At 52.7% G+C, this 24,262-nt stretch overlaps 10 protein-coding genes across 10 annotated transcripts; 3 read left to right on the top strand and 7 right to left on the bottom strand.

Moving 5' to 3' along the window:
• Positions 1–719: 719 nt before the first annotated feature.
• J4E87_001761 (uncharacterized protein) lies at positions 720–1,355 on the bottom strand (the record flags this gene model as incomplete). Its single annotated transcript, XM_049373402.1, has 1 exon — positions 720–1,355. The coding sequence occupies one exon, from the start codon at positions 1,353–1,355 to the stop codon at positions 720–722; it is 636 nt and encodes a 211-aa protein (XP_049236772.1).
• A 2,024-nt stretch (positions 1,356–3,379) lies between these two features.
• Positions 3,380–4,208, bottom strand: J4E87_001760 (uncharacterized protein; the record flags this gene model as incomplete). The annotated part of the gene is made up of 2 exons (XM_049373401.1): positions 3,380–4,089; positions 4,139–4,208. 2 exons carry the CDS (start codon positions 4,206–4,208, stop codon positions 3,380–3,382), a joined length of 780 nt encoding a protein of 259 aa, XP_049236771.1.
• Positions 4,209–5,390: 1,182 nt separating this feature from the next.
• Positions 5,391–6,397, top strand: J4E87_001759 (uncharacterized protein; the record flags this gene model as incomplete). Its single annotated transcript, XM_049373400.1, has 4 exons — positions 5,391–5,505; positions 5,558–5,827; positions 5,878–5,961; positions 6,018–6,397. The coding sequence occupies 4 exons, from the start codon at positions 5,391–5,393 to the stop codon at positions 6,395–6,397; spliced, it is 849 nt and encodes a 282-aa protein (XP_049236770.1).
• A 363-nt stretch (positions 6,398–6,760) lies between these two features.
• Positions 6,761–8,329, bottom strand: J4E87_001758 (uncharacterized protein; the record flags this gene model as incomplete). Its single annotated transcript, XM_049373399.1, has 1 exon — positions 6,761–8,329. One exon carries the CDS (start codon positions 8,327–8,329, stop codon positions 6,761–6,763), a length of 1,569 nt encoding a protein of 522 aa, XP_049236769.1.
• A 1,115-nt stretch (positions 8,330–9,444) lies between these two features.
• On the top strand, positions 9,445–10,422 carry J4E87_001757 (uncharacterized protein; the record flags this gene model as incomplete). The annotated part of the gene is made up of 1 exon (XM_049373398.1): positions 9,445–10,422. One exon carries the CDS (start codon positions 9,445–9,447, stop codon positions 10,420–10,422), a length of 978 nt encoding a protein of 325 aa, XP_049236768.1.
• Positions 10,423–10,469: 47 nt separating this feature from the next.
• Positions 10,470–11,497, bottom strand: J4E87_001756 (uncharacterized protein; the record flags this gene model as incomplete). Its single annotated transcript, XM_049373397.1, has 2 exons — positions 10,470–10,781; positions 10,934–11,497. 2 exons carry the CDS (start codon positions 11,495–11,497, stop codon positions 10,470–10,472), a joined length of 876 nt encoding a protein of 291 aa, XP_049236767.1.
• A 782-nt stretch (positions 11,498–12,279) lies between these two features.
• J4E87_001755 (uncharacterized protein) lies at positions 12,280–14,052 on the top strand (the record flags this gene model as incomplete). The annotated part of the gene is made up of 1 exon (XM_049373396.1): positions 12,280–14,052. One exon carries the CDS (start codon positions 12,280–12,282, stop codon positions 14,050–14,052), a length of 1,773 nt encoding a protein of 590 aa, XP_049236766.1.
• Positions 14,053–16,400: 2,348 nt separating this feature from the next.
• On the bottom strand, positions 16,401–17,223 carry J4E87_001754 (uncharacterized protein; the record flags this gene model as incomplete). The annotated part of the gene is made up of 2 exons (XM_049373395.1): positions 16,401–16,995; positions 17,054–17,223. 2 exons carry the CDS (start codon positions 17,221–17,223, stop codon positions 16,401–16,403), a joined length of 765 nt encoding a protein of 254 aa, XP_049236765.1.
• Positions 17,224–18,442: 1,219 nt separating this feature from the next.
• Positions 18,443–20,189, bottom strand: J4E87_001753 (uncharacterized protein; the record flags this gene model as incomplete). The annotated part of the gene is made up of 3 exons (XM_049373394.1): positions 18,443–19,069; positions 19,127–19,446; positions 19,499–20,189. 3 exons carry the CDS (start codon positions 20,187–20,189, stop codon positions 18,443–18,445), a joined length of 1,638 nt encoding a protein of 545 aa, XP_049236764.1.
• A 1,868-nt stretch (positions 20,190–22,057) lies between these two features.
• J4E87_001752 (uncharacterized protein) lies at positions 22,058–23,691 on the bottom strand (the record flags this gene model as incomplete). Its single annotated transcript, XM_049373393.1, has 2 exons — positions 22,058–22,893; positions 22,944–23,691. 2 exons carry the CDS (start codon positions 23,689–23,691, stop codon positions 22,058–22,060), a joined length of 1,584 nt encoding a protein of 527 aa, XP_049236763.1.
• Positions 23,692–24,262: the final 571 nt, after the last annotated feature.

Genomic DNA, 24,262 nt, shown 5'->3' with positions numbered 1-24,262 from the left:
GATGCAGTCGCATTCGAAGCGTAGTTAACGGACTCAGATTCGGATACATCTATTGACGATGTCTCCGGCCTCTACCTTCTCCATTCCTCAAGACTTTGGCCACGCTCTACGTATCCTTCAGGGTCGATTCTGGTACCGAGTGCCAATGTAGGAAACCTTGGTCGTCTGCTTCTGGTTTACTGGTTTGTGATTCGGCGGTCTGCGGGGCAGCATTCTATACAAAGGAGAAGAACACGGTTGGGAATATTTTGACAATTTCCTTCACTCTGGAGCCTACATCATTGTAAAAAGAAACATATGCAAAGTTTGGTAGCAATAGAGTCTCCCGGATCAACTCGAGGCCTGCTTACAGCTGAATGTTCTTTCTACATCCTAATAAAGTAGATGTATGTTGGACCCTCCCACGAGATGAAGTGACGGCAGCTTTACAAGGCAATCGCGGCAAGCAGCCAGACTGTGAGCTAAAACATGAGGATACAAGATCAATCATGACACGAGGATCTCTAAAGTTCGGTTAAAGAAGGCGCAGTGCAGTTTCTAATGTTGTGACAACGGTAAGAGTACTATCACAGTCGCCTATACGACAGACATTCCATCAAAGACTAATAACACCAGGACTCATCGACTCGTCGAAGGTCTCCTTTCCGTAAAGCAAGAACTCCATGTCGGTGACATTTTGCATGTCGCCCTGATTCCTTCTCCAGCATCTTTACCAAACATCATATCCTCTGTATCTCCTGTTGCCAGCTGTGATGAGTCTGACCCTCCGGGAACATACTACTGACCACCTTCCCCGTCTTCATGTCGTAATGTGATCCTGGTGGCAACTGGTTATGCATGCCACCTGGGCTTGTACTGCCGCCTCCACTTCCTTCGTTCTGTCTCGGATCGAGGAACTGTCCATGGCCACTTACACCAGACCCTGGCCGTTGTGGCTGAGAACTGGATCGCTCGCGCCATCGCTGACTTTGCTCGTCTTCCTGGGTAAACCGTTCGTATGGACTGGGCATGCGGACGCCAGGCTGGAACGTGGCGGCGCGCGGCGGGGCGAAAGATGGTGGTTCCCATTGACTTCTTCCCGTGGCTTTCTCTATGTAGTACCAGCGTTGGCTCCTTGTGTCGTACTCCTGTATCCAACCCTGTGGCACTGATGGTGCACCTCCTTGTGGAGCAGGGCTGCCGGGGTAGCCACCTTGAGACTGCGGCCGGCCTTGCTGTTGCCCGTGGAGGACCGGCATTGGGTGATATCCATTTGCACGCGGCGGCGATCTGGTTCCGCGTCTCTGTTGCTCGAACTTGTGGATCTGTTTGGTGATGTAGTTGTCTGCGCGCTGTATGTAGGTTTCGAATGACATGGTGGCGTTCGTCTCGTAGATCAGGATAGCGCTAGGCCCGTACCGCGACAACGTTAGACTAAACGAGTAGTAGACGATGGTAATTGTGGTGCGTTTCACACAGCCACAACGGGGGCTTCACGCTATATATGCTCTGCCCAATCCCTTCCCCACGGCGTGCGTAAGCCACTCCTAGCCACATGTCATCAGCAGCTCTCCATCACAATGCAGGACTAGCCGCACCAGCACGCTGCAGAAGTCTCATCAAAATGGCGCCGCAATTTTGAAGCTTAGCATGGCTTCTATGGCGCAGGCCGCCGTGTGATTGGCCAAAGCAGGGGCGGTGCGGAAAGCGCGGAAGTGTGGCTCGCGTGAGGTGGCTTTCGCGCGTCGCTAATTTGCCGATTTCCGTGGCGCATGCGACAGCGAGGGATGTGACACCGAGTTTGCGTAGCACCGAAAGCTATCCGAACCCACAATTTGGCGCATACGAGATCGTGCGCGCAGTCCCTCCGAACCATGAAGAAGAAGCGATGAGTGTTGGTGTCTCGTCGCAGAAATCGTGCTTAAAGTCCATGTCACCATCCTCCCCGTGTCCCTAGATCACTCACCAAAAGGAATGGAAAAAGAAGCCTACCATTTGATGATAGTGCTCAATCATCCCTGGTACCAGTGCTGTAGGGTGAGCCTTTCGTTCAGAACCATATCCACGATCTGGTATCCGGACACAAGCTTCAGGTGAAGGCCAAACTCTCAGATGATGCGAGAAAGCCCCTGTTGACAGCCAATTCCCAGACCGGTTGGTCGTCCCAAATCCAGTAGTGCAGTTCGGCGGCACTGCGAATCGTGCGCACCTTCGTGGGGGCGACGATCACCTGCAAGGTGGAGCGTTATGTCTCGTGCGAATATGAGTCTGATAAAGGCAGAAGGATCGATAGAACGCCAGTGTGATCACTGCAGTACAAGAATCTGGTTATTCTCGTTGGAAAAGATGAGATATTCGAACGGTGTGCTCAGGTAATGTCTCGAAATAGTCAAGCTTGTCATCGTGCTCCTCGAAGATGATCTCTGGTCAATTCGCACAACGGACGACACTCCTGACGTAGCCGAGTATGGATCTGGGCCAGACTGCAGTAGTCCTAGGCAAAATGCATCCCCTCTTCGTATCGACAGAGTCAGAGCAACATTCTCGAACATTGTACGCGCGTCCGGCGTCAGCGTCCGCAATGACGCACCCATCTTCATGGCTGCATAGCTCTGATGAAAGACTTATTGGGTCTGTCAAGAGTACAAACACTGGAGGAATGATCAACTCCACGAAAGGAGAGGCTGCCAACTGGTGACGGCTCGGTGGAACCTGCGGAGAATAGCCCGCTCGCGCGCTCGGATCGACGGCTGATATCTGCGGTATGCTTGCGCTAGGCTCGTAGCGACCAGAGGACGTCAGTATCACGTTCTCACCTTGTTCTGTAGCTTTCAGTACATACCTTATTGTGTCCATGTGGAATGATTGCTTTTGTAAGGTCTTTCGGGGGTTGCGTTTCGAGCTGCCCCTTGTTGCTTTGCTGGAAGCCGCCAGCATGCTTGCCGCGTGGGAATCACCTGTTCTAAATCTGGAGACATCTGCATGGTGTTGCTGTTAAATAGGATAAGTATTGTATTGACTCCCAGCTTTCTTTTGTGGAAAGCATGGTATTGTGCCTGGATATGGATAAGAGGGAACACTCCTAGAGAAGTCAGTCGCCGTCGGAGCCCACCAGGCTCTCAGTTAAGTGCAGCATACAGAAGCAGACCCGGAAAGTAAAGGTGAGCGCTGGTCTGTATCGACGCGTCTGCTTGTTGTTTGGGTTCATGGCAGCTCATCGCGCATCGTGAGCGGCACCTGGATTACGTCACGGTCACGTGCTTCTGTCACCCGATCTCGGAACGCTGCACGTCCACGGGTACCTGCAGTCAACTCAAAAATCAGTATTCAACTCCATATTAACACAACCATAACTTCTGACACGGAGACGAGTCTCTGTCACAAACCCATATCGCCAAATTTACTTCGAACCCTTGATGAAGTCGCCGCGCAGCCACTTCGGCGCACCTTTCCTCACGAAGATCATGTCGTTCTCCGTGTCCAGTCCGAGTGCACTGAACCACTCCAATGCATCCTCTGGTACGTGCGGTAGCCTTGTCACTGATATTTTACACTGCTTGACCCAAGGCACTGTGCTTTTGGGATTCAGTACTAGCCTCAGACCGAATACGCTCGGTTCCTTCAGCTCCACGCTCTTGAAGACGCCCTCCACTGCGGCTTTCCACTCCGCTTCATAACCAACAAATAGTTCGTTGAAGATCGCGCCTCCCTTGCCCACAAACTCGTACTCGAGACCAGGCGTTTGGAAAAGGCTTAAAAGCAGGGGACGGATTTCGATGGGTGTATCGTATTTGCCACGGCGTTCGACATCAGTACGTATGGTGAGCCAGGCGCTGATGGTGTTGCGATCGACGGCAAAATCGCCAGATGACGGGTAAATGGTATCCAGGTAGTCTTGCGCATCGCGAATGTGCACCGATACAGCACGGTCCCTGAAGTACAGTTCGCGGAACTCGCGACGCGTTTGTCGTGACGCCTGAGTCAAGCTGTAGTAACCGCGCGCAGCCCAGAACGCTTCACTTGTTGTTGTGACACTGCGCCGGCTGACGTGCTGCTCAATAAGGCGCTGCTTGTCATTCGCGGCAAGCGCGTATATCCTGTTGCGCACCTCTACGCGTCTGTGAGCTGAGAACAAGTTGTGCCGAGGTTGGTATGGTACCTTGCGGAAGGTCGCTAAAGCCCCGGCCCGCAGACCTGCCAGCATTCACAGTGGATGGGTTCGAAGACATTGTGACGCTCATCGCAATGTTGCTACAAGCTTTTGCGCAAAACAAAAGCTTTCTTGGGAGTTCTAGGGGGTTAGAAGAGGTTGTGGAGAGATGCACATTAAGGAAGGTGAAGGGCTGAGTGTCAGCGTGCTAGCCGCATTAGGCAGGACGTAATCGTCGGCCGCTAAAGGATACGTAATTTGATTGTCGACCGAGCGACAAACGACGCATTCTCTCACACGTCGCCTTTATTCACTTCTTATTGACTAGCAGAGCATCCTCATAACGTAAACCTTGGGTCGGAACAGTTTGCCTTGACCCAACGGTCTACGCACCCGGGGTGCCTTACCATATTCGCCTCCTCATCGTATTCGACTAGCTATTAACACCAACGACTGACCTGATGCCGACACACACTACAGAGAGGATGCAACAGTTTTTGTGAAGAAAGCATTGTCCACAGTATCGCTGGACTGCGAGATCTTGCGCGACCAATCTGATGATGCATCCCACCGTGACCGTTCACACCAGGTCGCGGACTGTGGGAAACCATGAAGTCAAAGTGCCAACATCAGAAATCCATCTTGGTACGCACTCTCAATTAAACCAGCTGGTTCTCTGGGTCTTTACAGGATTTCGACACCATGCTAGATCCTAGCTTCGAAATGATACATGTCTATCGGGGAAGCAAGGGTCGCTGTCGAAAGCGGAGCGCACAAGCCGATATCATTGACGAGGCCTCTAATTGTACTCAAGGTTAGGCCAGGAAGACATCAAAAGTCTGGGATACGTAGCGATACAACTGTAGCGCTCGTGGGGCTACTGGAAGCTGCATCTCTGGTCGTCTCACTACTCTGTATAGGACACTGCATAACCACAAGCCATATATAGGATGCAGCATGAAGTAAAGCAGTGACTTCAGCTGTCACAGCTAGTGAAGCTGCCTATTAAGAGGGCTTGTCTTGTCTGAGGAATCGTGGCTCCGCATAGGCAACTTTCGCCCTTACCACCAGGAAGCTCTGATTTTTTCACTACGATCCTAAACCGTTGACCAGGCTCCGATTGGCTTATAGTCACCTTCACCTGTACATATCACTCAACAAAATTGCTCCTTCCACTCTCTTTACTCCATTCCCGAGACCTAACTCAACCAATCCCAATTTCAGATCGAGTTTATACCAACAGCAAATCCCTCCGCCCAACATGAGACTATTCAGTACATTGGCCCTATACGTGGTCGCTGGTCTCGCACTTCTCACTGCCGCTGTTCCCACTGTCTTCGACAGCATGACCGACGTCTCGCCAGTTGAATACACGGGTATGGCGCGGCTCTCCATGGTCTCCTGGCATCTACTTACTGACATCGATAGATGTGACTACCGCCACATGTTGCGATTGGAGCCCACTCAAAGTCCACCACGGCTTTGCCACTGTGGAAGTCTGGGTTGGCCGTCCAGCCATCAACTCAGGTTTTTTCATAGGCGAACAATGGAAAGATGGAATTGACCATGTAACGAAAGCTCTTTGTGCAGAGCGCGATGGAGAGTGCGTCGAGGGCGGCGCCTTCAACACACCCCGCTATTGCATAAATGTCGAAGAAGTCACTAAGTTGAAACCATTTCCTGTTGAATGGAAGTGGAGTAAGTAATGTCATCCGCATTGGGTACGCATGCACTCATCTCAGTTCTAGCCAAGTTGTGCTTTACAGCGAGAGGGAAGTGGGAAAACCCACATATCCATCAGCTTCTCGTCGATTCAGTTGCTATGGTCATGGGTAAGTGCTTGTTTATCGAGCATTATGCAAAATCACTAACTTTCTCTTTTTTGCAGTGGGGTTCACAGATGACGCTTACAGCAATCCCAACTGCTACGAATTTCCCGGCAGGATGATGTGCAATATCCCAAATGCAGTCCATGTCCGCCTCCCCCCTATTGGCGGCCAGAAGAACTCAAGGGTCAACTGGATGGACATCGAGATGACAGACGGTGGTGCTGTTCAGCATGAATTCCATTGTTGCGATACGCGCAATAAGGTCGATGCGCGGCTCGACACGCTACAAGACCGGATGAAAGAAGTCTTTCCTGTGGAATATGAGAAATTCAGGTTGGTAAATTGCATGGTTAACAGCTGGATGACCTGCGAACAATGTTACGAGAAGTTCAACGTCGAGAACTGCAAGAAGTGTGGCAAAAAGTGCATAAAGCTATAAGCGCTTTGGGTACACGTCGAGATTTCGCACGCGACCTTCAGGAATGAGACACACCAAGGGAATATCTCAGTGGCTAAGCTTCTGATTTGGGAAGCTTCATGGGTGGATAGCAGAGAGCGTTCGGCTCTTTTGTATCTTGTCATTACCGTAGAATCTCAACACTAAACTCATCCACTAGCAGCGGTTACGCGTTCTTGACGCCATGCTGTAGAGGGCTCAGTTGTCGCAACTGGTGTTTTTGAAAGTCTGGCTTTTGGGTGCTATCTTGTATGTACTGTCGTGCATTCCTCTTTGCAAGCCATTTTGTATAGCAGAAGCATGTAATCTCTTGTGACCTCCGCAGCGCGCCCTTATCCACCGCCACTAGGCTGGTCGGGAAGGAACCCCCAACAACGCCATTACATTTCCCCCTGCGTTATGCTCCTTGATCATCCTTGACATGACTTGCATCAGGTACGGGCGTCCTTCACCTGGCAAGCTAGCCTTGAACTGTTCAATCCACCGACCTGAGCGCTCCTTGTTCTGTGCAGCTTCTTCTGACGGGTTATCCGGGGTACATAACACGACCCGCAGACACTGCCAGACCTGTAGCAGGTGGCGATTGATGTTCGCACGGAGCTGGACGGACAGTTGCGGCGGTGTAGGGTTCGGAGTGGAATCCTGAGGATACGACGTCGGATAGCCTTGAGGTGCGGGTGGCTGAGGTGGCGACATCTGCTGTTGAGGAGTGTGAGGAATAGTGTAGTATGGGTCCGGGGACGACGGGGAGGATTGCACGGGTGTGATGCCCGGCTGAAGCGGGGGTTGAGCATATACCTGGTGAGCTTGAGGCTGGAACTGAGGCTGTTGAGTCTGATGTACTTGTCCCATCCGCGCTTGGGAGCCCTCCTGATTTTGAGTCTGCCGCGCCCTCTGCTGCTGCAACTCCATCGCAGCCTGCATGCTGGCCATTGACTGGTTGACAATCATGGTGGCATTTTGGATGTTCGCGAAAGCTCTCGCTCGTAGATCATTATCTCGAGAGTCGCGCACAACAGCCCCATTTTCGTGGAGGAGTTTGGCGATCTCCAAACGCTTGTCGGGGTGGAGGATGTTGTATCGCGGATCGTGCAGTATATCGACTGGTCGGAGAAGAGGAATCTGCTTACTCGGGTTTGTGAAGTTGTTCAAAGCTGGGCTGGGAGTAGAGCTCTCAGGCAGACCGGTGGCACTGTATGACTGTTGTTGGGGCAGCATAACTGGCGGGGGTAGCATCGGCGCTGGTGAGGTGAAAGGCGAGAGCATGGCTGGCTGATGACGTGAGTTCACCTGCGCCAGGTTCTCATCGATATCAGTAGTAGATGATGAGCGCAAGAAGGACGGCTTTTGTTGCTGAACAGCAGGCTGTTGATAGACCGGAGCATTCCTCATCTGCGTCTGTTGCCTAGTCATTCGCACTGGCTGCTGCTGCTGCTGCTGTGATGGGCTAAAGCGAACTGCTGATCCAGGCTGGGGTCGACGCTGCGACGCGTTCGACATGCTACGTTGCGCAATTGCCTTCTCGTGAACAGTGCGGACGCCCTGCGGTGGTAACAACGGATAGAGGGGACTGCCCGTCTGCGGGCGTACATCCAATCCGGGAGTAGTACTGCCGCTGCGTGTGCCACTCATATCGGTGTTAACGAAGCCATAGTTCGCATTTTGCACCTCTCTCATAGCTGCAGGCTCAAGCCCCTCGAATCGTTCGGCGGTCCTGTAAGACCAAGATCGTGAAGGCATGCTGTTAGTGTACCGGACTGGCGGAGGTGGACTCATGTAGTATATCGCAGGGTGTAAACCAGGTTCCTGGGTCACGACCAGACGCTCGTCGGGTCCGTAGATGAAGTCGGTGTAGGCAGGGAAGATGTCGCAGTCGCGCTGCAGGTCTTCCCAGTCCTGGTCGTGGAAAGGCATTTCTGTGATTGTCGGGTACCAATCGATACCAAGAACAAAGTGAGATGATGACGCGTCCCAGTGGTATTTCAGCGGTGGTGTTGATAAGTCCTGTGCGCTCGGTAGCGCCTAAAGGAAGGCGCGCGGCCGCCAAGGAAGGTGCGGTGGAGGAGCGGGATGGTGAAGCTGACTTCCGTACTGGGTTCGTTTGCAATATATTCTGCAGAGTAGTGTAAGAGCCGGCTATGTTCACAGGACATTGCTGGTAGCTGAGCAATTCTCTTTGTATGACGTTGGGCTTCACGGTCCGGACAATCTCGCTTCGTCCGCAAATGTCTCTGAATGCGCTCGATGTTGATGGTCTCCATCTAGACATGCAGAACTACAAGCATGAGGCGAGCGTAGGGAGCGAATGCGGGAGTGCACTGTAGGCTCATCTGGAGGACTCGAGCATTTTGGCTGACCGAAAGACGGAAGCAAAAGTGAGAGTTATTTCGAATGTCTCCAGCCTACCAGGCCTTATTGTAGTACGCTTGAAACCCTGTTGCCATTCTAGAGTTGGATGGCCAAACGAGTTCAATTCGATATCGCTCACAAGCGTTCTGACGAGTTCGAAAATGTTCGGCGCGTGGGATCATGGTAGTGCAACCTACTACACAGATACTGCGGGTGCCTACGATTCCAGCTGAGCAAATGAGGGGAGAATGGAAAGCAAGAAGGAAAGATGTCATATCTCGGTGCCAGCGATATATGAGATGAATACCTGCCTAGACCCATCTCTTGAAGTGTGAATTGACGACAGAATAGAGACAAGGAATAAGTCAGCGAGATACGTGGGTTCCCGCGATCTCTCTTATCTTCGAATAAGCGCAGACACGATCTAGAGTCAAGCCCTAAGCGTCGAGATGATGATGATCTTGGTAATACGCGGAGTATGTGGATGAAGACAGATGATGAAGCATGCCAGACAAGGTAGGTGTCGGCGAAACCATTCACCGAGACGCCAAAGAATGTCGCGCTCCCCACCACCCCACCATCGTTTGGTCGATCTCACAGCAAAGTACCCACGGTCTCTACCTTGCCTCGTGTCCTCCACTCCCTACCTACTTTGTTCTGCGACACCCTACACCGTCACAATGAGCGACGTGACGCCTACACCCGAACCAGAAACTCTCGACGCGCTACAATCTCGGCATCGCAAAGAGCAACGCGACCTCGTATCCCGTATAACACAAAAGAAGAAACAAGCGAGCAAAAAGACACGGAAGGGTGTCAACGATGAGTGCGAACGACTTGAACGCGAATTGAAAGAGCGGCAGGCGCACGAACTCGCTGTGCAGAATGGAGTGGCTGTGGATGCGGAGGAGCAAGCAGAGGATACACAGAGCTCTGGGGATGAAGCGCAGGATATTCAAGAAGACATGTCCAATCTCAGGGTTGATGGTGCTGGTTCGGATAGCAAAGACAGCAGCACCAATGGCGACTCCACCGAGCCCAAGAAAAAGAAGCCGAACCGTGCCAAAGCCCGCCTCGCCCGTCGCGCCGCCGAACAAGCCTCCATCATCGCAGAAGCAGAGCGCGAAGCAGCCAACGCGCCGAACCCACGCGAACTAGAACGAGAACGCATGGCGACACAATTACAAAAACACGGGCTGGCGCTGCACGAGATACGCGCGGATGGTCATTGTCTATACGCTGCAGTCGCGGACCAACTGCAGACACGGGAGTTGGGCTTGAAGCCGAGGATAGGTGTCACCATCAATGGGCAGGGAGACCAAGGACCGGACGCTAAGCCCGAGGCATATAAGACGGTCCGGCACGCAGCAGCAGACTGGATCCAAGGCCACGCGGACGACTTTTCGGGCTTCATGGAAGACCCGTTGCCGGAGCATGTGCGCAAGATTAGGGAGACAGGCGAATGGGGTGGCCATCTGGAACTGCTTGCATTGGCTCGGACATATGGTCTAAGGATATGCGTGCTGCACAGCGATGGGCAGGTGGACAAGATAGAGGCCGAGGACGAGGCCAAAGAGAAGGAAGAAATCTGGCTGGGATACTACAAGCACAGTCACGGTCTAGGCGAGCATTACAACTCGCTACGCAAGGTTGGATGAGGCTGAGAGCGGTAATGCAGATACTGGCATTCACACAACGGCTACGCTCAATGCCATCTCTGCTCCTCCGGACAATCTACCTTGTGTCGCCACATACTCACGCAGTCTCGCACGAGACCTTTGATCACGCCAGCATCGTGGGTCCTCCTGGGCGTATAGTGCGCGATCTTGACCAGCGCGTTGTCCGTCTCCTCTCTATCCGTCTTTATCACCACGCCCTGATCGTCATACGAGATATCCTCACCTGGCTGCTTGAGCAGCTCAGTGTGTACAAGCGGCGGAAGCGACCACGGAGGGCCGCCGGAGGATGCGGGCTTATGTGTTGGGAACTCGAGACAAATGAGAACACCGCCGGTAGACTGGGAGTTCGTGGCCGAACGGCGGAGAAGCGTGGTCATTCGAGATGCCCACTTTGGCCTTAGCGACAGAGGGAGCGCGCAGAGGAACTACTTATCGCATCAGTACAGAACACCAGGCAATGTTCACGAGGCACGTCTGGGACTCTACTCACTGTAATGTCGTAGATAATGTCAAATCCTTCATCACCCTCCCAGCCCTCTACATCTGCCAACCAGCCATCCTCAAAGAAATCCCCACATACAACATTCATCACCCCTTTACCGATCTTCTCATCTGCCACCTTGTACTCTCCTTCCATCGGGCCCTTGTCAGCGTCCTTTAGATAACCCTTCGCAGCCTCAGCAGCATGCGAGGACACCTCCAGACCATAAGCGTCATATCCATGCGCCGCGAAGAGCGCTACATCGTATCCCTTTCCACACCCCGGCACAAGCACCCTCCTCCTCTTCTTATCGTCTCGTAAAGGTCCAGCTAGTGACGCATAACCCGCCGATTCGCTATTTGGTGGTGGTGCGCCGAGTGAAGGATTTGGGTCTGGGGACGACAATGGGCGACCACGCTCCTGCAGCAGGTCAATCAATGCGGGGTTCGCGTGACCACGATCCCAGGGTAGGAATGTAGAATCTCTCCATAGGTCGTCCCAGCGGTTGTTGTGTTCTTTGTCGGGAGTCGAGGAGAAGTGTGTTCGGAGGCGGTCTTGGTTCTGGGTTGCCATGACGTGGGCAATCAGCTTGTGGTATATGGCGAGGTCGATTGAGTTCGTATTGAAGACCAATGGCTTGATGGTGTCGTGGGATAGCTCTCGACGATGACGGAATGAGGAAGCCGAGGCCACGATGGGCCCTTCCAAGCCATTTTGAGCTAACCCATCTTTACCCCGCCAAAACTTGCTCGTGCGACAACGCCAGATGTGACGATAACGGCCTTGCAGATGCGATCGGATCTTGCGCTGTCAACCTCAAGGGTGTTTGCACTTCGCTGGCAGATGCACACACATAAGCATCGAACGGGCTGACTTCGCTGCGGCCCCACGACAGATACGACAGATCTACACCTGGCACATCCCGTGCCGTGAAGCTCCAATTACCCGGATCGCAAGCATGCTTCCTACTGGGCCCACCCTTGCTTCGGATATAATTAATGCGATTTGTTTCCGCATGGCAAACCGCCTGTCTCGGCAGTCACTTCTGCTTAGTTATCCCTCAACAACTGCGTTTCGCTGGGTTTCGTCTGGAGTCATGGCCTGGTTTGACTTTTCTTCGCCCACATTCCCCGTGTTGAGGACACGCTGCGGTGTACATAGCGTACAGGTACGCGTTGATAGTATGCTGAAGAGCTAGAGATAGCGGCTGTCGACAACCGAGGTATTACGACGCATACGGAAAAGAGCAGGTGCACGCGGAAATCAATGCAAGCTGTCGATTGACATAACCTTGTGAAGATCGGGTCGTTGCGTTACTTGGCTTTCTTTCTTTCTTGTCGTTTTTGCAACGGGCAATGATGGCAGACGACGAGAAGGCAAGATCGCCTTCCGGGATGTTGAAACAGGAGAATGTGCCGGACCGAGGCATCGAAGAAGAGACGAAATTAGAACAGGAAGAAATATCGGAAAAAGATATGTTAGAAACAAGCAACCAAGGGAACGACGACACAATGTCAATTTCGTCATCACGAGCGTCAACGGCTTCAACGCACTCCACCAATGCCGACCAGCCGAGAACATCGAATACGAAACAACGTCCAGTTACTCTGGCAAGAACCACCTCAGTTCTACCCGATGCCGTCATTGTCCCACGATCACAGCGCCGTGGACTCCTTGCGCGCTTCGCGCTCATCCCAGAGGTTGAGAACCCAGAACACTACGCGCGGCAAACGAAATGGCTTCTGACATTCATTGTCGCCTTTTGTGCCATGGCAGCACCGATGGGTAGCGCAATCGTTATGCCAGTGTTGCAAGAGATTAGCGTAGCTTTCAATGCAACGGAGACGGTTACCAACATGAGCGTTGCTGTATACATGCTTAGCATGTCCATCTTCCCGTTGTGGTGGAGCTCCTTCTCTGAACGATTGGGTAGACGTACGATATACATCACCTCGTTCATACTCTTCGTATTGTTCGCTATTCTCTCTGCGATCAGCACAAGCATCGCTATGCTGATCGTCTTCCGTGTTCTGTCTGGAGGCGCAGCGGCATCCGTACAGGCTGTAGGCGCAGGGACTATCGCTGATGTTTGGGAGACGAAAGAGCGCGGAAGGGCAATGGGCATCTTCTACCTTGGACCACTCTGTGGACCTCTCTTCGCGCCCATTATCGGTGGCGCTTTGGGGTCAGGACTAGGCTGGCGATCAACACAATGGTTCCTTGTCATCTACGGTGGGCTGACATTGATATTTATCATATTTGCTCTTCCGGAGACCCTGCATCGAAAAGAGAAACCCTCCGCGGACCCAACAGCCCTACCCAACAACGATGCCGGGAAAGAACAAAGTACAACGCTCGGAAGAAGCACCACACGTGCCTCCACTGTCCAGAAGACTAAGAGCATGTTACTACACCTACGCCACATCTTCATCGATCCACTGCGAATCATAGCATGGCTCCGCTTCCCACCCGTCTTCCTAACCGTCTACTACGCCAGCATAACATTCGGCTGCCTCTACATCCTCAACATCAGCATCCAATCCACCTTCGCCGCCCAACCCTACTCTTTCTCCACCCTCATAATCGGCCTCCTCTACATCCCGAACTCTGTCGGCTACCTCCTCGCCTCACTCTTTGGCGGCAAATGGATCGACAGCATCATGCACCGCGAAGCCCGGAAGGCAGGCCGCTACGACGACAGGGGCAAGCTCATCTTCCGCCCTGAAGATCGGATGAAGGAGAATGCGTGGATCGCTGCTATTCTCTGGCCTTCGGCTCTCATCGTTTACGGCTGGACCGCGGAGAATGGTATCCACTGGATCGTACCTATGATTAGTAACTTCTTCTTTGGCATTGGCAGTATGCTTATTTTCGCGTTGGTCAATACCATGCTCACGGAGTTCATGCCCAGACGCGCTGCGTCTGGAATTGCACTGAATAACTTTGTGCGAAACATCTTCTCTTTCACCGGCGCGATAGTTGCGGAGCCGATATTGAGTGCAATAGGAAACGGATGGTTGATGACGATTCTGGGCATTTGGAGTGTGGTCACGGGGTGTATGGCGCTTTATGCGATGGGCAGATGGGGCGAGAAGTGGAGGGAAGCCATGGTTAAGGTTTTGGGGTGATGAAACAGGATCTGTGAATGATTGTTTCGTAGTTTGATGAGAAGTATCGTTCAGCATACTAGATGGTAGGCGATGTGATCGCGATAAAGATATCGAATCTCACACCACAAACGACGCCTCAACAAGAACTTCGTCTTCCTCGTCCAGCTCGCGCTTGATCTTCTCAGACTCGTCCAATATTGTCCGTTCGATCGCCGCGTATGCGGAGCCATAGACAAGCCGCCGGTCGCCATTGTCGCTCACCGTACGCTGTAAGATGTGTGTCTCATTCGCCAGTCGCGACACACTGCCCATTGCTCGGCGCCGTTGCGGAAATTGGTTTCACCCAAGTCACCAGAGCTCGCCGAACCAGCTTTTGCGATGTTGAAGCCCCGGCCGGTGTAATAGGATCCTCCACCCATTCGGCAGAAGAGTTCCTCGCTCAGCCGATACTCCATTTCGTCCGCCACATGGCAGATTGTGTAGCTTTTGGTTTCGTAGCTGCGTGTTATCGATCCTTCAGACTTCAGATACTTGCCGACGTTGGTGACAGCGCCATGATGCAATTGGTAGACTTTTGCGAAGCATGCTGGTTCATGCGGCGGTGAGGGTGGCTGGTGACCCCAAAATACTTGAAGGGATTGTTCACGACCGACTGGCTACTGCCACTGTCAGGGTTGTGTTGGAGCAGATTTCGATCTACCGCCTCGCAAAACGTTTCAATGCGCTCGGCACGAATCTGGCGCCCAAGGTCGCGGTGACGACGTTGCTTGATCTCAGCAGCGCTGGTGTGTCCACGAGTCTGGCTGTCGATGGTGGCGTTCTGTTGGGCTGATCGGGGGTCTCCGGAAATATGCAGGCGTAGGTGGTCGACGATCAGCTCAATGTCCTGCTGGCTGGGAGGGTTGCCCTACTTGTCGACATATGCGCGCATGTACAGCGTGGGCACAAACTTATCAGAGAGCTCGCTGTCTCGCTGGGCCCACTGAGACTGGTCTGCAAACGGTGTGCTCTTGTCATCATACAAATTTACCTATCGCAACAGCGGAAGTGACAAGCCTCCAATCGTACTTGCTTTGCTAACGTAGGATTCGCTCGTGCGCCCCAGAGCCGTGGCTTCCCAAAACGGTCTCAAAGCCAAAGGAGCTTTGCATTCGAGGATTGATCAATCTCTCCAGCCTGAGATCCTCCGTTCCAACTCTGGGTAACAATTCCGCTACCATTACAATCTGTGGGGCCGATTACGGAGACGCACCATGAGCGATCATAAGAGACAACGAAGCAACGAGGCGGGTCTCTTCCGACCACGCTCAACCCGCCGCGCAAAATCGCTAGACTCTTCTAGCTTGCACTGGTCACGGCACGACGCAAATACTTCACAAGCCCATCGGACACAGCTGCGGCGTCTCGCGCAACCTGCAGACAACCCCCTCCTTCATTTAACCACCATGACACCATTTCCTCTTCTAGATACGAGATCATCGTATCGCGTATGCTCTCCCGGCATGCCGCGACTGCCAGTACACACAACTCGGCATCCACACAACCCGGCATCAAGGCTTCCGCGAGTGGCTAGCCGGCGGCTTTGTGCTTGAAGTTCATCAGATACTGCGGGAAGCCTCGGTTCGCTACTACGATGTCGAAGTAGTCATCCGAAAATCCTTCAAGACACCCGGTCCGGACAGCGAGTACAACAAGACTGTAATTACTCTAGCGGATATGTCGGTGGCAGATGCCCACGCCAACTGAGCTATCGCAGCACGGAAGATTCTGGAGCGGTTGATAGCCCTGGGGCGCGACGACATAAAAGTCGAGATCGTGGACGTCGAAGCCGCCTTGGAGTTCAATAACGCCGTCGTTGAAGACGACGAAACAGTGCAAGCGTGGCATGATGTCCACAAACACGACACCATTCGATGAGGACAGTCTAGGTAGATATACGGTAGAAGATAGCTCATGATGATAGAGCTGATGTAATCTATAGGCTCATTCTCTATCAGCAAGTCGAACTTGCGCATGATGTTCACATCAGCTCGACGATGGACAATCGAGTCATGAGAACTGCAGGTCATTAAACAACTTCACTGGTTGTCTATGCGACTAGATATACAGGGCACCTTCAGTGTGCTTTCAAGTTCGGGTATATGTCGAAGCTACATAAAACAAAAAAAAAACATATTTTAGGCCTGAAGCATACGTTGTCTCAAACATCACTCACTTGTTGACATCTGATGCTTTGTATGCGGCAACCTCGTATCAACCCACTAAATCCGTCATCTTCGATTGACTCAACGATCTCTCAATTCATTGTACGTTAACACACGAAAGGCAGCGCAAGGCATTCCCTCCGCGATTCGCTCCGTCCCTGACTAGATCGTCTCAGTTAAAGGGAGAACACCACGAAGCTCCTTAAGGCAGTCTTCCATTTCTGACTTCCATCTGCTTTGTGTAAACATGAGCAGCATGAGGACATTTTTGCGAAAGGTTGATATCTCGCGATTATCGGCAGTGGTTGCGAAAGTAGCGACCCGGTGATCCAACATCATCTGTATCTTCTGCTCGGGACTTTGGTTGTCGAATTCCTGCAGGAGTTCTTGATCAAGGTCCTTTCCTTGCTCTTTGTATGCGTCGATGAAGGAACTGATTGTTCTCTCCGCTGGCTCCAGATAAAGCTCAGCCGCCTGGATTAGCATGCTGCCGTACCAATCATCTGCTGCTACCAGCATCTCGTAACGTTGCGTGATTTCCAACTCTTCATTCTTCAAAATGGAGTCGGTGTACTTGGGTAGTCCTTTCAATTCGGTAATAGCCTCTTGGAGGAGGACCGAGGCGGCCCGCGCCTTCCTGGCTGGTGGAACGGTTATATGAACTAGCGCAGTGGTACCCTCTGGGGCGGCGGAAGACTGGTTATTTAGTTTCATCGTCCACTCCTCAAAGGAACCCAGGGGCCCAATATCGTCGAGACTGGTCACGTTGGCCTTTGTTGTAAGTTAGATCGTGGTAATGCATTCGGGAAGCATACCTTACGTAGATGTTCTCTGATTTGATGTCTAAGAGACCCTGGGCAACCATTCTGTCCAACTCCTCCTTCTGGTTGGCCAACTTTCCCACAAACTGAGTCACTTCATCCGCACGTTCCTTCTGGCTTGCTGACCTTCGTTGGAACTTCCCTTTGATATCGTTTCCAGTCATGCTAGTGGCGTCGTAGTATTGGCTCGGTTGCACGTTGGTTCAGAGCGGACTTCGGGAGTGTGAATCAGGTCAGGCTCTGTGCAGGAGAAAATCGCAAGCTTTATTCCAATCGCGTGCTTGATGTCCATTGTTTGTGGGTTGGGCACTGGGACCGTCGCGTTCAAGCGCTCCTCGATTGTCTGGTTGTTCATGCTAGATCAGTGATCACCGGCTGAGTTAGAGTAAAGCACACCTGTGCGGTGGCAGTCTGCATGGTACTGATAGCTGCGCCAACACTTGCTCTGGGTTTGATGGGACTGTGACTGTTTACGTCCATACATAGCTACAGCTTACATCGTAACTGCTGATGGAGACGATGCGACTGGGGTACCCATACTCTGACAAAGTTTGCGATGGTTCTACAGATGTACCAAATAGCGTGCAAGGCGATATAACATCAGTCAAAGGTGTCGACGACGCGACGATCAGGGCGCACTCTGGTCTAACTTCGTCTGGAGACATCAGGCTCAGAGCCAGAGTCATCCTTGACAACGTAACGAGCAGGGCGCACTCTGGTGGTCAAATCCGGATGCGGGAACGACTGCGGCACATGGTAAGGTGTCGAGAAGATTGGAGGGTATGGCGTCATGTAGGCGGGGGCGTTGTAGCCATAGACACCTCCTTGAGGCACTGGGGAGCCATATGCCATATCCATTGGTGTCTGCTGATACCCGTACTGCATAAACGGGGGACACCGAGGACTCTGAATTGTCATTGGAGGATAGTAACCGATTTCTGTCTGCGCAATGACAGTCCCGTCGGGCAACCTCACTACTTGTTGCATCCGCGTAGATGCTTCGATACCTTGAGTGTCGGGACGGGTGTTGTAGCGGGGCACAAACTTCTAGTTCTTCATCTGAGCTTTCTGCCAGGCGCGCAGGCAGGCGCGTAGGAGAGATAGCGTTGGACATGGGGGTTGTGGCTGGTCAATATTAGATAGTGACACAGGTGACCGAAGTAAGGGTTATGCTACTTACCAGACATGTGACCCTATCTATGAGAGAAGCGCGTGAATACATACCTAAATTAGAGACAAGGCTGATACAATAGCGCGATGCGATGATTGAAACCAGAATACACCAGCTCGACGACATTACGCATTTGCTGCTTCTGCGCTACTTCCCTACGTATGTTGATTCCACGCGCAAGTCATAGAGAGAGAAGAAGAAGAGTAAGCTGTCTAGGCCGCGATCATCTCAACCGCGTCGAGACTGATACTGGGACTCAAATAACCCGTAGACGTCTTTCCAGAAATGACAGAGATCTTCAGTATCTGGTACTCCCTCGCGCTCTTCACCCACGCACTTGCCGGCACACTGTACTCATAAACGTAGTTGTTGCCGCGGTACGTTCCAACAGTCAGACTTCTGGTATCGCCCTGGCCCTTATCGGACTGTAAGGTAGCGGTCCAGCTGTTCACGGCAATAGCCGGTCTTCCACCAGACATGCCCTCTGTGACACCGATTCTGATCTTTGCGCCATTGGTTAGTTGCGCATCGCTGAGGCGGAAGTAGACGAGGTGGTCGTTATTGATGTCTTTCCACATGTAGCCGGGGAAGTTGGCAGCGGAGCTGGTACCCACAATATAGTTGCTAGCATCCCATTTGGCGAGGCGCGAATCAGATGGGTGCATGTAGGTAGGCTTCATGGGGCTGTCGCCGAAGTTCAGGAAACCCTTAGGCGTGCCGTCCCATTCGCCAATTCGCCACATGACAGCCGTGTCCGACGGGTCGTTGCAAGTGATCGTGTTCAGCGCTGCGGTGCCTCCAGCAGTGACGGTAACAGTGCTAGTGTGAACCTCGAGTTCCTGCAAGATCGGGTGAGTTCACGTCAGAACAAAGTGCTGATGTATGGCTTCACTTACACCCTTGTATACAGTCAAAGTGTACGAGCCTGGTAGAATCTTGCTGATTCTCCAAGAGCTGGATGATGCAATTGTCCAGTATTGCGCCTGGGCACTCTTCAGACCGACAACATACTGGTAACCGTTCTTTACGTTGGCCAAACCAACACCAGCGACGGCACCACGTTGACTAGCCGGAACCCAGCCATCGATTCCAAGGGAGTCCATCCAGTCCCAGTTAGCGTTGCGAGCGAAGAGTGCGGTGCTCGGTGCGGCACCACTATCCGTGAAGTGGAGGACGGAGGGACCTTGCAGGCCAAAGCGCATCACATCAGTATGACCTGTAACACATTAACAGATGTTTTGGTCTAGGCCGAGAGTGAGTTCACGTACCCATGTTGTAGTGGTAGATATCATAAAGATCTGGACCACCACTACCTCCGCGGCGCACCAAACTTCGGAAGAAAGGCCCGCCCGAAGCCTTCTCATGATTCGACCTGATCATGTACATGCCGACATTTCGATTGGTGTACCCAACCCAATCGTAGTCCATAGTACGGCCATACAACTTGCCGGAGTAATGTTTGGACCATGTCTGACCGTTGAGTCCATTGATGTCACCAGACTCGATGGCAGTCGCACCATCCGGCACCCAGTCCGTGTCTTCGTTGATGTTGTTGGTAAAGATGTTCGGCGGGATGCGAAGGATGTATCGGGACACAGTGATGCTGGTATCTTTCTTGTTCATGAAGATGTAGACGTTGGGGTTGCCATAGCGGAAGACGAGAGTGTGAACGAGCGTTCCCACTTTCATCGTCACCTTGATGACGTTGGTGTATTGCTGAATGGTGACAGTGCCGGGTGCGAGGCCAGATTCCACGTGCGAATTCTTGCCATTCTGGCCGTTGTACTCAACGCCACGGTACTTGATCGAAGTCATGTCAGCGTTTGACTTGCTGACCTTGACGACGAGATTCGCGTTCGTATCGATAACATAGTTTTTGCCGTCATCGGTGTAGCCCCAAGCTGCAAAAACAGCCGTAGGGGCCAGAAGCAGAGCAGTAACGGTCGCTAAGAACCGCATCTTGAAGACTGGCTGAGGAAGGACGACGAGCTAGAAACCCCATGTGGATTCATTGTACAAGACGGCTTTATAGCAATGTACTTACTTTCCCACGTGTGCGCGCAGATGGCTACTACACACCACTACAATACCATCTTTCCCGGTGGTAGTATTGTAGACTCCACGTTAGTTTACCAGATTGAGCTTGCTCCGCCATCAGGATAGAGCACCTACGCCTTGCGGAGTAGTGCTGGGTGCTGATTGTACGGGAGCCGAGCATGGGTATATATCTGGCCAGCGTTTGTAGTACTACTCCGAGTCTAGCACGTCTAGTACCCGCGTGCGCACCATATCATTGGTGGGGCTGGCTTTCGGTGTTTCGAAGCAAATCCGGGGAAATTCTCGAAATTAAGAAGGAAGCTTGGTAGGCGTTAGCACCGCCGAGCGCACAAGTGAGAAGGCATCATGGGCCATCGTAGAGGTAAAGTGGTGCGGAGAAACTTTGTGCAGATGTGGAACGGGGACCATGATGAGAATTGAAGATGGATGGGCTTGTAGGAGTAATGAATGAGGGCGAAAGGGAAGGGCTATTTCGCGGGCCGAGGTTATGCCGATTGGTGAAGTTTGCAGAGCCAGACCCCGTGTCTTGTGACTCCGCCCCTCATGATAGGCACATGCCGTCGTGATGCACAATTTCAACGTCTTCTTCTCGACACAATTGGTACAAGTCCACGCCGAACATGCGCTACATCTCGTTGAAGGACAAGATAAGAAGGTTTCGACAAATGCTTTGGGCCGCAGATTTCTGAAACTTTCAGGCGTCCCGGCACATGCCCGCTGTGTGCTGGCGATCCTGTCGTAATCTACGAATGCCATGCTTTTTTTTCGGCGCGAAGTCAAATATGGTTTGCATCCGAACAAGTTTGGCTTTTTGTGTCAACACGTACGAGGAAGCTTGGTTTTGAGCGCCACAAGGTTTACTTTGACGCCGTCACGCATGCCATCTGATCGCAGCTCGCAACGCATTCCCAGCCTGACACTCAGGCAAGCACGCCGTTGACGTCCAACAAACTCCAAGTTGTCAGCGTTGATCCTACAGGATTCCACAGAATAAGGCGTCGTGACTCACTTCTCATCCTCACGCATACGCGTCAGTAGCAAGTCCTTCCGGTCGTCAGGCTGATTCTTGACCCTGTCAATCTCCTGCTGTGACAGCGGCTCTGGCAGAGTCCCTGCATCCTGCTCAAGCCACCTCTCTTGAGGCGTTTCGCTACCGTCGGCGAATACTTGGTTCGTCATTTGCGCCTTGAAGTCTTATGTAAAGCAGTTCAGAAAAGCTTCGATGAAGTCAAGTGTACTGAAACGACCCAGTAGATAGGATGCTTACTGGGTCCTTCTGCTGAGAGCACTTTACGATCTGCAGTCAGCGAGCGTAGAACGCCGTCGCTACGTAGAAATGTGATGCCGAGGATATCATTCTTGAAGCTTTGGAGAATGCGCGTAACATCTTGCTGGAGTGGATCACTGGTGTCGTAAGATGGCACGCATCTCGGGGCGGACGATATTTTAGCAGTACTTGAGTCGGTCATGATGTTCAGAGCGAAGGCAGGAAAAAACTTTTGATCGATTTCGGGGTATAGAAAACATAAAAGGGTATGATGCCATGACGCCGCCCGTAGTGACTGCAGATGAGCGCGGTTCGTCACTGGGCGGCCATGCGCTTACAAACAGATTGCCCTCCCTAGAAAACATTACAAGTAAATGAGCGCTGCGCCCTGTTACAATCATAAATAGCCATGCCCAAGATGGCATACAGCTCTGACGTGAAGTGCAGGACGTAAGCACTAAGCGCAGGATGCGCATTCGCCCCAAACATTATCAATTCGTCATTATGACATGCGAGGCGCCCTGTCGATGGACATGCGAGCAGCTGCGATATCCATAGACATGCGGGGAGCGCGGCTGTCAATGGAGTGCCTCGATAGCTGGTAGCTCATGCGCCAATCAAGCGGCAGGCGACCTTCATTTGTAGTCCGTCGAGAAGCGTGGCCGATAACGACGTGCATCTCGAACTTGTCCAATCCAGTCTTTTGCAAGTACGCTTCGTATCCCTCAGACTTGGAGGCCCGCTTCATCCACTCCTCACTCACGGCCGATGGGTAGACTACGCGCAGCAGGGGCTCGGCACCACGGAATCGGTAGTATTGTCGGATGTCGTCGTGGGGAAACAGGTGCAAGTCGATCCTCTTCATCGGCCCGTTGACTGCGGTAAGCCAGCTTTGGTTGCTGTTGGCAGGGTTTGGTAGCAGCTTGTTAAGCTCGCCGACGATCTCAGAGATGCTGCGGAAGACAACTCCCTCTGTGGAGGTGAAACGACAATCGGTGCGACGCGTGCGGACAAGGCATCGGATGAGCGGCAACAGGTCAATGGGCTCCATGTCGAAGCACGCAGCATCGATGTCCAAAGAGACATGGCCCTTGAGCGAATCAATCTTGACCAGGTTCGACTTCTGGCTCCACAGGTCGATGATGTAGTGTGCCTTCTCCGCGTATATCGGTAGGAACTCCTCGCGAAGCTGGTGGCATACCTGCGTAAGGTTGTAGTATTGTCTCCGCTTGGTCGGGGTGGCTTCGCCTTCGCGTTGGACCAGTGCCGGATCATCGTGACGGCACATCCTGATGGGCACCTCCTCGCTCATGCGCTCGTAGATGCGGTTCCTTATCTCTGTGTGATATTAGCGCGTGTGTGCATTTATGGGCTAGGGAGTAACATACCTGGCGGCATGTCGAGGAAGCAAAGTGGTGCGGTCTTCTTGGGTGCCGGGATGTCTTCAACAACATCGTCAACGTCGGAACTGGTGGATGTGACTTCATCGATAGCCAGTTCTGGTGTCTCATCGTGTACAGACGGGGTACTCGGTTCGGGTTGCTGCTCGGGGGTGATCGCACGGGTTTCTGGTTCAGGTGTCGCACATCGCACAGGCGCAGCGGCGGCAATGTCGTGGACTTCAGGCTCGACTTGGGTATAGGCGACGGGAGTCGAGTTCCATGGCTCCTGTTCAGGGGTGGCGCAGCGAACAGGCGGGGTGACTGCACGAGCATGGTGTTCCTCGTGCTTTTGGTCGAGTTGCTGCGAAGGCTCCTGCTCCTCGGCTACTGACGATGTGTCTTGCTTTGTGGCGGATGTAGCTGTGACTAGGACCCTCTGTTCGACCATCCATCCTGCACTTGGTTTCGACTTCTCCGAAATGACAGCCAGCTCGACATCATCGTTCTTGCTGCCGCGACTCTCAACACTAGACCGTACACTTGCGCTCACTGGATTCGCGGCGCGCTCAAAACGGTCTTCATTGGGCGCGGTGATGTCGCTCGGCTTCTCAATCGTGGGGTGAAGGGTGGTTGCAGTAGTTCCATGCGCGTTGCTGGGCTCGGGCGTCGCGTCGTTTGTTTCAAGCGGCTCTGTTGACGTCTCACGCGTCCGTCTCGCCCGACCACAACTGAAAAGGTCGCCCAAAAACGACATGGCTGCTCTTCCACACCACCACGGCGAGTGCGTGGGTATTAGGAATAAGTACTGTGGGCAAGTCGCACAAAAGTAAAGAGACCGGCACAACCGTCTATTGGGGCACCTGCTAGCTCATATGTTTCTTCAGTCAGGATTGCGGCATCGAGTGAGAACAAAGGCTAAACCCTTTCAATGGTCGATGAAACGCATTGGGCGAATGAAGTCGTCGGTAAGATTGCTATCACACTGAGATGACCGGGTTGGGGCACGTGCTTTACCCCTGATCAGCGCCTCCGATCCCCACTTTCGATGAGGCTTATCTTATCTGCCTTGCAGCGGCAGATTCACAATTCCAGCGCCTGGCATCATGCCCGCATCTTGTCCGGCCTGCCGGTAGTCGCCGGGACGGTGCGCGCAGGTGATGTGTCTGGCGCAACTTACATGTCGATTAAGGTTGCCATGAAAGTTTGTCTGTGACCCGTTCACACGCGGTCAATGGGCTCATCTCGGACTAGCGAAAATCGCCGAAGAAAAAGCTTCGGTCACTTGAGCGTCCATGGCGGAATTATTTGATTCTCTATACCTTTAT

The sequence above is a fragment of the Alternaria ethzedia genome (genome assembly GCF_023757985.1).
Source record: "Alternaria ethzedia strain BMP 0044 chromosome Unknown scaffold_3, whole genome shotgun sequence".
In the NCBI taxonomy this organism is placed as follows: Eukaryota; Fungi; Ascomycota; class Dothideomycetes; order Pleosporales; family Pleosporaceae; genus Alternaria; species Alternaria ethzedia.
Note: the sequence above shows the minus strand (reverse complement) of the source record. Positions and strands in the feature narration are given on the sequence as shown.